The 13,892-nt window shown below is 45.5% G+C and overlaps 1 protein-coding gene across 1 annotated transcript in view; it reads left to right on the forward strand.

The window, feature by feature from the left end:
* Positions 1–13,892, forward strand: part of ssh1a (slingshot protein phosphatase 1a) — a 28,214-nt gene that overhangs the window by 4,295 nt on the left and 10,027 nt on the right. Inside the window, exons 2-7 of the mRNA XM_063017491.1 lie at positions 516–553; positions 9,830–9,930; positions 12,270–12,334; positions 12,879–13,000; positions 13,145–13,210; positions 13,343–13,408. Coding sequence (XP_062873561.1) covers positions 516–553; positions 9,830–9,930; positions 12,270–12,334; positions 12,879–13,000; positions 13,145–13,210; positions 13,343–13,408 — 458 coding nt within the window. The remainder of the gene's footprint in view (positions 1–515; positions 554–9,829; positions 9,931–12,269; positions 12,335–12,878; positions 13,001–13,144; positions 13,211–13,342; positions 13,409–13,892) is intronic.

A 13,892-nucleotide genomic window follows, 5' to 3' on the forward strand; every position in this document is an offset into this window, starting at 1 on the left:
TAACCTAATCACCGGTGTTCTGTCCTCCCTGAACAATGAGGAACTATTTTTAGTGTGGATATTGTTATAATAAAACCACATGGTTTTGAGACGACTGTGTGGTTTTCTTCTCTGCTCTCTGGCCTCAGAAAGGTGGGGTCGCTGCAGGCTTTTCCTGCAGTGTTGGTTTTCACTAGTGCAAGTTTATTCTACACAGACGTGGAATTTACACGACAACGTTGGAGTCAGAACTAATCCATTCTCAGCCAAGATTATGCAGTTCCTAATGAATATACAATGGGGGCGAAAGGAAAACCGGCCCACCAGTGTTAATAATTCTATATGATGTCTGGAGGGGGGGAGGCTAAAGTCCTGCCATTGATTGGCACCATGTTCAAGATGTTCCTCATGTTCTCTGTGGATCCTCCATGGCCCTGACCATGATAAACCAGTTGCTTGAAAAGAAATGAGATGAATAAGTTGATAATATGACATTGAAAGAAGTAATTCTCTTTTCTTTTGTTTTCTCTTGGTAGGATTTTGGAAGTGATGATGATAGACGGCTGAATCAGAGGTAAGATATCTGCTTGTGTGTTATGGAACATCTCAAAATTGCGAATGTAGGGTGCTCAGTGCAGAGGGATCAAACGCTTGAGAGAGCTCAAGTTTCAGTGGTGCTACCTGCCTGGCCAGGCGCTCAGCAGACACAGTTGGTGGCGTCTGAGTGAGGGAAGGTCGGATAGAGTTTATCCTAATTACCTGCTGTGTGGTTGACGGTCCTGGACGAGTAGTGGAGGATACACATGGGGCATAGCGTGATGCTCAGTTTGTGGTACTTCTGTCCATGAGAATCTACCACTGACCCGTGTATAAAAGCAGTACGAGGACCAGCGTGGGGGTGGTGCAAGCGGCGGAGGAATTGAAATAGGGCAGTTGTAGCCTAGCAGTGGGGCATAGCAGTATATTTTCTAAGCAATTGAGAGTTAAGGGCCTTGCTCAAGGGCCCAACAGTGACAACCTGGAAGTGGTGGGGCTTGAACCAGTGACCTTTTGACAACTAGTCCGGACGCTTTTATCCAAAGCGACTTACATTACTGGGACAGTATATTGTCTAAGCAATTTTGGGTTAAGGGCCTAACTCAAGGTCCCAACAGTGGCAGTGATGGGACTTGAACCAGTGACCTTTTGATTACTGGTCCAGTACCCTAATCACTAGGCTACAACCACCCCCTAATGTCCATGAGATATTGAAATACAGTATAATTAACTACTGGATGTAAATAAAATGGGATTTACGTCCAGATTGTCCATGTTTCAGAAAGTTCTTGGACACAATCATACAAAGCATGTGTTAGGCACCGTGCAAAGCTTTTCAGATCAGTTCTACTCATTTGACGAGTCTTTTAAAAGTGGTGTAGCATGAAAAATAAATGCGCTATAAGACACTGGATGGAGGTAAATGCGTCGAAAACACTCTCAGGCGAGCTCCGGAGTCCTCTGGGAGCGCACCAGCCCGAGTCAGCGCTCCCAAAACGTCCTTTCTGGTTCAGAATCTGGGTCAACCAGACAAAAACAGGATGAAGTGAAAAGTTGTTTCCAGGTCTGCAGATGTAGTTTCGAAAGTGCAGCTCGGATAAGAACGTGACGCCTTGTTAAAGCCACTGGTACGAGGGTCAGTTTGCCAGATGTGGTCAGCAGTTCCTGTTGGTGTTAACAGTAACTGAAATTTGAGAGTTCTAACATCGGTGGTGCTATCGACCTGGCCGGGCTTCGAACATGGAGGTTTACAGGGTTTCTCTTTGCCGCTGCGAATGCGACCTCTGCTGGCTGGTCGAGGCACCTGTACAAGTAAGTGGTGGAGGATTTACAAAAGGCCTAGTGTGGCTTTCCGGACGTGACACGTAACCCTGCGTCCTGTTCCCGCCCCGACACCTTATTAATTAACAACGTCCTGTTTTGCGGACGAGGTCATGTGACAAGCGTCGGGACGATTGTTCTCCGTTTCGGATCTTCTCGTCTCTCGCGGCCCGGAGAAATCGGCGCTTTTCTCCAAAACAGGATGCAGGAAAGGAGGTCAGAGAGTCGCGGCACAAAACTGCAGCGTCTGACTTCATGTCCTCTGGAGACGTGAACGGACATTCGGCGCATGATTTGGAATGCGAGCGCAATGCTCAGTGCCCAGAATCAAAAGATTTTCTCCCAATCTAGTCATATCCAATTCCCTATTACCTTACCAATGCCCAGGAGTCATGATGGATGTTTATTGTATGATGGATTGTGTAAATCGTTCACGTGTGATTTAACCGATTTATATGCTGGCGTACCGCGGCGGAGACGGCGGCGACGGGTTCGGACCTGCACTGATATCATCGATCCCGACAACCTGAAATGACACGTGGAGGAATTAAATGTACTTTTTAAAGCCGATGCAGATTGTTTCATACTTTGTTAAAGAACAACACGTGTTTAATCATGTAGGACAGGTTGAGACGGAGCTCCTCGGTTATACCGTACGGCCGAAAGTATACGGACGCCCGACTGTGAGCTCGTTGGATGATTTATTCCAGCTGTTGGTGTTAATATGAATTTTCACCCCAATCTACTCATATCTAATTACCCGATTGCATTTACTGATGTTGACCTCCACTCCTGACCGAGGAGAGCCTAACACGTGTGCAGTAGTGAACTGCATCTTTATCCAAAGCAACTTACTAGTACTAAGCAATCGAGGGTTAAGGGCCCAACTATGGCAACCTGGCAGTGGTGGGGCTTGAACCAGCGACCTTTTGATTACTAGTCCAGTACCTTAACCACTAGGCAACAACTGAGTTCATATGTGGCTCAGATTCGCGCATGGAGAGTTACACACCGATCTCCATTATCCCCCGTCTCTGTGCATCAATCAGCCAGCAGAGGTCGCAGTTGTATCATGAGGAATCCCTCCGGCACCCACCCTGCGAACGAGCCAATCATTGATTGCATAGGCGTCCAGCCGAGCCGAGATTCGAACCGACGAGCACCCTGAATTTGAGTTCATTGGCCAGGTTTACGTCCTTATGACTTTTCTTACAGTACGAGGTCTTATCAGGAAGGGTCGGATACCTCACACACGACACCGCGTACCTCCTCGAGGTGGTATCGGTGGGATCTACGCGGCTGGGAGCCTGGCGTCGGTTTCATCATGTGGGCGCAGCGACTGGAGCAGCCAAGCACGGCTATCTGCGCTTTTGTTTGGGTGAACTTTCATATCAGCGCAGGTTTAGGGGCGAGCGAGGATACTCGGCATCGCGCCAGAGCGAGTTCAGCGCAGATGTTGCATAATGACGCGGGAAGGAATGTGATCCGGGTACTGAGCCGCTCGTGCTTTTCGTGGACCGTTCAGTCCTGGTTGAATTTGATTGATGTTTGTTTTTTTATGTGGATTGATTGAGGGTTAGGGGCCTTGCTCAGGGGTCCAACAGCGGCAACTTAATGATGGTGGGGCTTGACCAGTAGTCCAGTAACTTAACTGCATATTTGCCTTCACCACTGACACCTGAAAATTCCTACAGGAACACCAGGTCACGATCTAAGAACATTCCACAACACCTGAGAGGTTCAAACCCAGGTGTCTGAGGTAGTATGCCACCTAGGTGCCCTTTTATAGCTTTCATTTCTGCTTTGCACTGTCAGGATGACTGTTGCGTGACCTTCGTCCTTGGAGAAAAGAAGCTTCTGTGTATGCTGTGCAGGAACGACACCATGTGTGTGTGTGTGATGAGTGGATTAATACACACCTGCTCGGTGTGCCGTGATTGGACGGGGTCGTTGTGTTAATGCTGAGTCACATGATGCGGCTTGGATGACTCGGTGGTGTTACGTGAGTTACCGATCCAGCCGTCCAGCCGTCTCAGGGTAATTACATGCTTCTGACTTTGCAGCAACAGTTTAGGGAAGGTCCTACCTGTTCTAGCACGACTGCGCCCCTATGAAGACACAACATTCCAGCTCAACAGCTTTGGAATGAACCGGAATCAACATCAGCCATACAAAGCTCATTTATTTTGACAGAATGGGCACAAATTCCCACAGACATACGTACTTCAAAGTCTTGTGAAAGCCTCCTCAAAAGAGCAGCTCCTGTTATAGCCGAAAAGATCACGCACACAGGTCTCACTGTGACCTCTGAACGTTTGAACCCTGCACCCTGGAGAATTCAAACTATCACCAGGTCCCGACTTCCGACATCCCGACATTCCACTGGAATTCCCGGAGCCGTCAAGAACTGCACTATATAAGCAAAAGTATTGGGACGCCCCCCTCCTAATTTGTGATTTCAGATATTTCGAATACATGCATTCCTACTAGACGTATAAAATAATTAATGTTGAAGGCAGCAGTTTGGGAAAGTCTGAATAGGCATGAATTCCCACAGGCACACTCCAAAAAGTGTTAAGGCTCTCAATGCCTTAAAATAATTGGTAGCTAGTGGTGCCACCATATTACCGCCAATGGTTTTGAATCTGTGTATGTCCGACAAGCTTGTTCTCAAGGTGTCCGGATACTTTTGGCCATGTAGTATATAAATGTTCCTCGTGTGTGTGTGTGTGTGTGTGTGTTGTTTTTGTTCCCAGCTCTGCTTTGCTTCAGTACAGCTTATCAGCTTTAAGATAGAGCTGCCCTATTAGTACCTCAGCCTCCTTAATCTGAGGGTTGAAAGGACAGGACTTCCCTCCGCCGGACCGTCCACTCGTCCCCCCCTCGAGGAGACAGCGTGCCGACGGCGTTTATTTTAGTTCTGTGAGCTTATCGGGGCTCTGGCGGCTTCCAGAATCGTGCATTTGGTTTATATGTAATCGACTGGTAAAATAGACAAAAAATTAAAAAAGACCCACTCAGTACAGTGGTACGAATCTTTCTCTCTCTGAGCTTACAATCTGGTCCCACTGGGGTTTACAAGACGGAGCAAAAAGCCTCCACAAGGGGGCGTTTGCGTACAAGTTTATTCAATTATTATTATTTTTCCCTGCAACATAGCTGGGGTCAGTGCACAGGGTCAATGCCCGCGGAGCCGAGACGTGCCCAAAAGTGGCTGCATGGCAGATTCAGGATATAAACCCACAACCTTCCGATTGATAGCTCAAAGCTCTACTCACTAGGCCAGGGTTTTTCAAACTGTTTTTCAATGACCCACATTATTCCATGATTATTTATGTGATCCAGGCAACACAAATGACACATCTTACTCTCTCTAATCTTACAATCTGGTCCCACTGTGGTTTACAAGGCCCCGTCCTAGTCCCCAGTTCAGTTCTGATACTATAAAACCATGAAACCAAGAAGTGTGTGTGTGTGTGTGTTCTGCCCCGGGCTCTGGGGTGGAGATTCCACCAGTCTGTCAGCCGAAGCAGAACAGAGCAGAACATTATCTGTAGTGAGAGTGTGTGTGTGTGTGTGTGTGAGAGAGTGTGTGTGAGGGAGAGTGTGTGTGGTGTGAGCGAGTGTGTGAGCGAGTGTGAGAGAGAGAGAGAGAGAGAGAGAGAGGGAAGGACATGAGGAGTGACTGAAAATTCCCGTCTCAGAAGAAACTTGCTCTGACAGGAACGTTGATTCGTTGGCGCGTTGGAAGCCGCCGGGCGTTTCGTTCGGGTGCTGCAGCCGTGCCAGCAGGATGCACCTGGCGCTGGACTGGCACCGGGGGGCCGCGCTCGCCATGCTGCCGTACTTCGTGGAGAACGCCGTGCTGAGCCAGAGTGAGATCTACCGCATGTGAGTGAGTCAGTACTGTGACAGTATATTGTTTGAGCAATTGAGAGTTAAGGGCCCAACGGTGGCAACCTGGCAATGGTGGGGCTTGAACCAGCGACCTTTTGATTAGTAGTCTGGACGGTTTTATCCAAAGCGACTTACAGTACTGTGACAGTTTATTGTCTAAACAATTGAGAGTTAAGGGCCTTGCTCGAGGGCCCAACAGTGGCAACTTGGCAGTGGTGGGACTTGAACCAGCGACCTTTTGGTTAGTAGTCCAGACGCCTTTGTCCGAAGTGACTTGCATTACTGTGACAGTATTTTGTCTAAGCAATTAAGGGTTAAGGGCCTTGCTCAAGGGCCCAACTGTGGCAACCTGGCAGTGGTGGGACTTGAACCAGCAACCTTTTGATTACTAGTCCAGTACTTTAATCGCTAGGCTACTTAGATGAGCAATTTAGTGCTGTAGAAATTCCTAGAATTTTGTTTTAATACTTAATTTTACCTCGTAATAGGGGTTGTGGTGGACTGTAGCTGGTGACTTCTCTGTGCCCATATACACTACAGACGCCTCTCTGTGAGCTTGTCAGACACCCGGTTTAAAAACAAACTGTGTTAAACTAGCATGACCTCTATGTGACCTTTGGTGACAAGGCTTTCACAAGACTTTGAAGTATGTCTGTGGGAATTTGTGCCTATTCGGTCAAAAGGTCGACGTTCCGGTGCATTCCAGAGCTGTCAGGGTTCAGTGTGGGATGCTGGAACTTTTCTTCAGGTCTTTATAGGGGCGCAGTCATGCTGGGACAGGAAAGGTCCTTCCCAGACAGAGATCATCTTGGCAGCCATCATCATTGTTTCTGTTTAACACAGGCAGAGGTTTAGACAGTCATAATCTGGGGTCAGCACAGGCAGCGACCATCACAGTCGGGCTTCAACACAGGGAGTGACCATCACAATCTGGGTTCAACAGGTAGAGTTCTTTACGGTATTGGGTCAACACAGGCAGCCATCAAATGGGTTTAACACAGGCAGGGAGTGACCATCACAATCTGGGTTTTCACAGGCCGAGATCTTTGTTTATCTAGGGTAACACAGTCTAAAATCATAATTTGGAGTCATCACAGGTAGAAAATTTATGATCTAGTTTCAACACAGAGATCTTTATGATATAGGATCAACAAAGGCAGAAATCATTATCATTTGTGTTTAAAACAGGCAGAACTCATGACATCATAATCTGGGTTCAACACAGGCAAAGATCATCATTTCTCTAGGGTCTAAACACAGTCTAAAATCATAATTTGGAGCCAACACAGGTAGAAAAATCCTAAATTAGGTTCATCTTCATGATATAAGGTCAACACAGGCAGCAACACAGTCAGAAATCATGATAATTTGTGTATAACACAGGTAGAGATTATGACAATCTGGGTTCAACGCAGGCAGAAATCATGATCTGGGGTCAGCACAGGCAGAGATCATCATGATCTTTGGCCAAATGTGTCAGAAATCAATAAAATCTGGTCGTAAACTTTGCAGTGAAGTTTCCTGATTAATTAAAGTCACGTAATCATGGTGTCACGCTGTGCTGTGTTTGTCCTGCCGGTAAAGCACAGCTGTAAGAGGGTTATGATAATTAGCTCAGCGTTTTTATAGCAATTTTGCTGTCAAATAACATCTGTCATAACACAGTGCCAAGCATAACCCGGTGCCAACCGAGAGATGATTTCATCTGCAATTAGGGCAGGCGTTTGCAGGCGGCACGTAGCTCAGGTATTCCTAATAAACAAGGCTGTGTGTGTGTGTGTGTGTGTTAGGGAGTGTGTACACACACTCGAGGGTGTCGCTGGCCGTGATACGGAGTGTATTTATAGTCCGCTGTAGATCACAGCGTATGCAGCGCCACATTTAAGTCGGGGCGGTGAGGAAAACATCCGACTTTATCCTCTCCTAGTGAGACGCGTGTTCAGTTAAACCATCGTGTGTCTGTTAAAGCCGTTAAAATGAACCCCAGTGAGAAGGAAACACGTGTTGGACGGCTTCTGTTTGTATTTATATGAATAAACAAACATTGATTTACGTTTAGCAAAAGGAAAGCGAGCCGGGGAAATCTCACCCAAGGCTCAACCAGATGCTCTCCAACTAATAATGAAGTAAGTAAGACAGCGGTAATGAAAAAAAAAGAGTTGCAGGATGACCTGAAAGCAGCAGGAACAACAGTTACACAGTGAACAGTGAGTGTAAATCAAACTTCCTGGCTTCTCGACTTCTGATTTAGACCAATCAGAACAGCGGTCGTCATGTTTGGAGAAAGAAGGGTTGCACGGATGATTCCGAGAACGTCAAACCCAAAGTGAAGTATGGTGGTGGGCGCATCATGATATATGACATATCGAGGCATCACACGTCAACAAAGGACACGAATGGACTAAATGTACCAGGACGTATTATTCTTCACAATTAATCACAATTTGCGTTCAACACAGACGAAGATCACAATCTGGGTTCAACACAGGCGACGATCACAATCTGGGTTCAACACAGGCGAAGATCACAATCTGGGTTCAACACAGGCGAAGATCACAATCTGGGTTCAACACAGGCGAAGATCACAATCTGGGTTTAACACAGGCAGAGATCACAATCTGGGTTCAACACAGGCAGAGATCACAATCTGGGTTCAACGCAGGCGCAGATCACAATCTGGGTTCAACACAGGCAGAGATCACAATCTGGGTTCAACACAGGCGACGATCACAATCTGGGTTCAACACAGGCGAAGATCACAATCTGGGTTCAACACAGGCGAAGATCACAATCTGGGTTTAACACAGGCAGAGATCACAATCTGGGTTCAACACAGGCAGAGATCACAATCTGGGTTCAACGCAGGCGCAGATCACAATCTGGGTTCAACACAGGCAGAGATCACAATCTGGGTTCAACACAGGCGCAGATCACAATCTGGGTTCAACACAGACAGATCACAATCTGGGTTCAACACAGGCGCAGATCACAATCTGGGTTCAACACAGGCGAAGATCACAATCTGTGTTCAACACAGGCGGAGATCACAATCTGGGTTTAACACAGGCAGAGATCACAATCTGGGTTCAACACAGGCAGAGATCACAATCTGGGTTCAACACAGGCAGAGATCACAATCTGGGTTCAACACAGGCGCAGATCACAATCTGGGTTCAACACAGGCAGAGATCACAATCTGGGTTCAACACAGGCGCAGATCACAATCTGGGTTCAACACAGGCAGAGATCACAATCTGGGTTCAACACAGGCAGAGATCACAATCTGGGTTCAACACAGGCAGAAATCACAGTCTGGGGTCAGCACAGGCAGCGACCACTACATTATGGCTTCAACACAGGCATTATGGCTTCAACAAGCTACTTCAGAGGAGACGCTTGTACTCTTGATGAATCGGAGACCAGATGTGTGGAGGAAGTCTAGCGGCCTGCGCCGAGCCCTGACCTCAACCCTCTTGTTTATTTGTGGGATGAATCAGAACGCTGACCATGAGCAAAGCCTTCTCGCCCAACACCAACGACTTTTTCTTAGCATAAACAGCGAAAGACGCACCCAAAATTCTGTAGGATGTCGAGCGTCCAGAGATTTTTGTCACGTTCGTCAGTCCCGCTCTGTCAGACAGCGATCACACGCCCGGCATGACAAGCTGGTGGGACAGATGTGAAGAACAAAAGAGAAAGAACAAAGGAACCGAGGAGGGAAACAAAAGCCGCTGTAATCCGCCGACACGCTCGTACACGGCGCAAGCGAGAGTGTGGGCGCGAGAGACAAAAACGAGACGAGAGCGGAGAAGGGTTTAGTCATTCGCACAAAGACGCTCCTGTCTTCTGCTCTGGTGTGACCTGGGTTCCTCGGGACGTTCTTGACCAAAAATGTGACCTCTGGATATTCCAGAAGTGCCTAGAAAGTTTCCAGAATCTTCCTGGACCACCTGTACAGGTGTTCCAGGAAGAAGCTGATGTTGTTGGGTTGCAACATCTTACCTTCGGTCATCGTGGCCAAACATCTCAGCCCAGCAGACGTACTCGAGCTCTAAACACTTGATGTTTTAATGTTCTTTGTGTCTCTGTGTTTCAGTCTGAGTGAAAGTTTTTTCATGGTGAAGGGGGCGGCACTGTTCCTGCAGCAGGGCAGCAGCACACAGGGTCAGAAAACTCACCCCCATCACAAACATGCAGGTGAGTTCTCACACACACACACACACACACAGACACACACACACACAGGCTAGATTACAGTCTGCAGAGTCTGGGTGGGCACAAATTCCCACAGACACAGGCCGTGTTGGTGTGATGAGCACAGTCAGTGCCACGTGTTTTCATGTGTGTGTGTGTTTGTGGGGATTAGCCAGATTAGAGGTTAAGTGCAGCATAAAGGTAACACACCACAGACAGGATGCCAAACCACCTTGGCCAAACTCCCTCCCTCAGACATGTCAGTCATGTCTGTATGTAGACATTGGATTGGTTGACAGCACAGCTAAAGATTCGAACCCTGGATTCCAGCAGTACTGGGTCAGTGTAATTTATTGCTGTGCCACCTGAGCACCATAATAATAATAATAATAATAAGAAAAAGAATATAGTAATAAGAATATAATAATAATAATGGTAACATAATAATAATAATGTAATAAAAATGGCAAATATAATAATAGTAATAATAACAATAATATTAATAACAAAATTATTAATAATAGCCTCAATAGTAATAATAATTATGTAATAAAATAGTAAATATACTAATAATAATAATAATAATAGTAATAATAATGATAATAATAATAAAATAATAGTAATAATAATAATAATAAAATAATAATAATAGTAATAATAATTATAATAATAAAATAATAATAATAGTAATAATAATAATAGTAATAGTAATAATAATAATAATAACAATTATAATAACAATAATAATAATAATAATAGTAATAATAACAATAATAATAATAATAATAGTAATAATAATAATAATAATAGTAATAATAACAATAATAATAATAATAATAATAGTAATAATAACAATAATAATAATAATAATAGTAATAATAACAATAATAATAATAATAATAATAATAATAATAATAATAATAATAATAAAAACATGATCTTGACCTTCAAAAGTGTCTAAGCTACAAAGTCCATTATAAAGACTTTAGGTTCTGTAGAGGACATAAACTAGACTCTGATAGAAGTAAAGGCGCAAAGTCCTTATTTTTATAAATCGAAAAGATATGAAACCTTTAAGGCTGAGCTTTTGTAAGTCATTTTGAATAAAAGTATCTGGCAGGTGAGATTATGCGAAGGTCGTTCTGTCCAGATTCTGATAACGATGATTGATTGTTTTTGTGATCAAGCACACAGAACCCAAATATCAGAATCTGGCTAAACAAGCATCCTTTACTGTTCGGGCGGCTCATCGTGCCATTTGTTGCATTTTTTCTGTCCCTTCTCATGCCGCTTACATCATCTGATCTTATCTGTGCTCTTGTTGCAGCCGGTCAGGAACGCTGCGCTGGGACGTCTGGGTTTCGTTTCCCGTGTTGTTTTTGGACACATCGGCAGTTAGTCAGGAGTCAGATACACCAACGATACACACTTTCTTTTTGTCAATGAGCCGGAGTGAGACAGGCATGCGGCCTGAGAAAGCTGCCTAGACATGTCGTACCGAGCAAGATCTGTGCCAAAAGTATGTGGACACCTAAGCATGAGCTTGTGCTGCGTGGTTGGACGACGATGGATCTCGCCGGTTAGGAGAAAAACGTGCGCACAGACAGGGTGTAAAACAACATCTGATCAGAGCCTGAGTCCCTTATTAATGCAGACGGTGGTTAGATTCACGAGCTCATCCCAGGCGCCGGCTCCAGACGTGTGTCAGACCCGTCCGTGGATGCCACGAGTACAAACGAGCAAAACCGGACCATTGTTTGAAGGAACTTGGACGGTTTGGGTGTCGGGCGGGGAGCGTGTCATTTGTTTGCAGGTCTGAGGTCGGACTCGCTGCTAATTTGAACCTCATGGGTGGAGGAACGACTGGAGGGTGTCGGGAGGGCCGAAAGCGGGGTTGTTTAGGGTCACGAGGTTGGAAACAGATGTTTATGAGCCCGACGTCAGGTTGAGCAGGTGCTTTGTATTCCTGGCCAAAAGTATGTGGACACCTCACCATAATCTTGGCGGAGATCCCTTCCAAAACCATTGAACATTACTATTGAACTGGCACCTTTTTTGAGGCTGGAACCAGAGGTTGGAGGGTGTCCGTGGGAATTTGTGTCCATATTTAGGTCCTCACTCGTCGAGGTTTGAATCATGTGTTCCTGGAACTCCCTCCTATAAATCCTGCGTGTGTTTTTTTAATAGCTGCAGTCCTGTGGCGTTGTTGTTGATTTAACGTGAGCGGTATGCCGTGGCGGCGGGCGGTGCTGGGTTATTAACGGAGGTGGGAGGTCGTTGAGGTCATTGAGGTTGAAGCTTTGAGGCTTTGTTTTGACTGTAGTTTTTGTTTTCATTTTCAGGAGATTTACCTCAGCACCTCCAGGTGATGATCAACATTCTACGCTCGGAGGATCGGATTAAACTGGTGAGTGCGTACGGGGGTGCAACACTCTTACAAACAGTGACCCCACAATGACCCCACTGTGGTCATCAGTGGATGAGGATGTGCTGGAGTGCTTCCCACTGGGGGAACTGGGGAGCAGTTTCAAATGCACTCGACGTATCATATTGAATTATTACAGTGGTGGCCTAATGGGTAGAGCTTTAAACGGTAGGGCTATCAATCGGAGAATTGTCGGTTCAAATCCAGGCTCTGCTATGCAGCCACTCTTGGGCCCCTGAGCAAGGCCCTCAGCTCTTTCTGCTCCAGTACAATGGCTGATCCTGCAGGCAGACCCCAGCTTCCAATGTGCGGTAAAATGCGGAATTCCAAAGTGACATTGTAGCTTAGTGGTCAAGGTACTGGACTAGTAATCAGAAGGTTGCTGGTTCAATCACCTCTGCAGCCCTCCTTGGTCAGTCAGCGTGTTGTCCAACCATCGCTGTTGATGTGAACTCTAGAAGTCAAAAGCCAGACCTGGGAGGTATCTGGTGATCATCTTTACCGGTTGTGTATTTTCGGGTGGCAGGCGGTGAGTTTGGAGAGCGCTTGGTCGGACCGGGTCAGATACATGGTGGTGGTCTACACTAGTGGGCGGCAGGATACGGAGGAGAACATTCTGCTAGGGATGGACTTCAGCAACAAAGACAGGTAAACACACCTAACGTACATGATGCTGAATATGAGGCTGAATTCCAACAAACATGAACAGTTTGTGGGAGATTTTTGGTGGCTGGTACTGAGGATGAATGAATGTAACTTGATGGTTTATCGTTGGCGGTCTCTATGCTGTAGAAGCTGCTCTATAGGGATGGTGCTGCCCTTGTGGAGTGATACGAAGATCCATTTGGATGGAGACGGGTATGTAATCTTTTCTGTATTTCTATGTTACTAAATATTTGTAATACTTAAAAAAAATCAATGATTATCAGTAATTAGAAATGTTTCAGTATTGTTTTATTAATATTAATGTGTTTTCGTTCCTGTTTGCAGGGGTTTCAGCGTGAACACCGCTGGCCGCACGCACATCTTCAAACCCGTCTCGGTTCAGGCCATGTGGTAAGAGAATCGACTCGCATACATCCGAATATGTACAGTTATCACCCAAATTATTAACACAAAACAAATGTCAGTGTTGAAATGAACCTTTAATAGAAAATTTTTTTTGTTTAATATATTAGGTATTATAATAATCTTGGCGCCCCTCTATTCACTACTAAACAATGAATTTGAGAGCCTTTCTTAATATAGAATCTCTCCAGACCATCCCAGTTCCTCTATTGTGAACTCTATATTGTCTTTTTTTGTGCCTATTAAAGATCTTTTACATTAATGGTATTTGGCATCTTGGAACTGTGACCAAATTCAATCCAAATAAGTAGGCATATGTAGTGCGTACACTGATGTTGTGATGAGAAGGCTGACAATCAACATTCCAATTTCAACCAGCGTTCCTGGACACTGGAGTTCCTCTACACTACACGTCATCCACAGTGGAACACCAAAGGGAATTAGACGATTTGTTGGCTTAAAGTTGGAAGCA

This window comes from Trichomycterus rosablanca, chromosome 21 (assembly GCF_030014385.1).
Source record: "Trichomycterus rosablanca isolate fTriRos1 chromosome 21, fTriRos1.hap1, whole genome shotgun sequence".
Taxonomy (NCBI): Eukaryota; Metazoa; Chordata; class Actinopteri; order Siluriformes; family Trichomycteridae; genus Trichomycterus; species Trichomycterus rosablanca.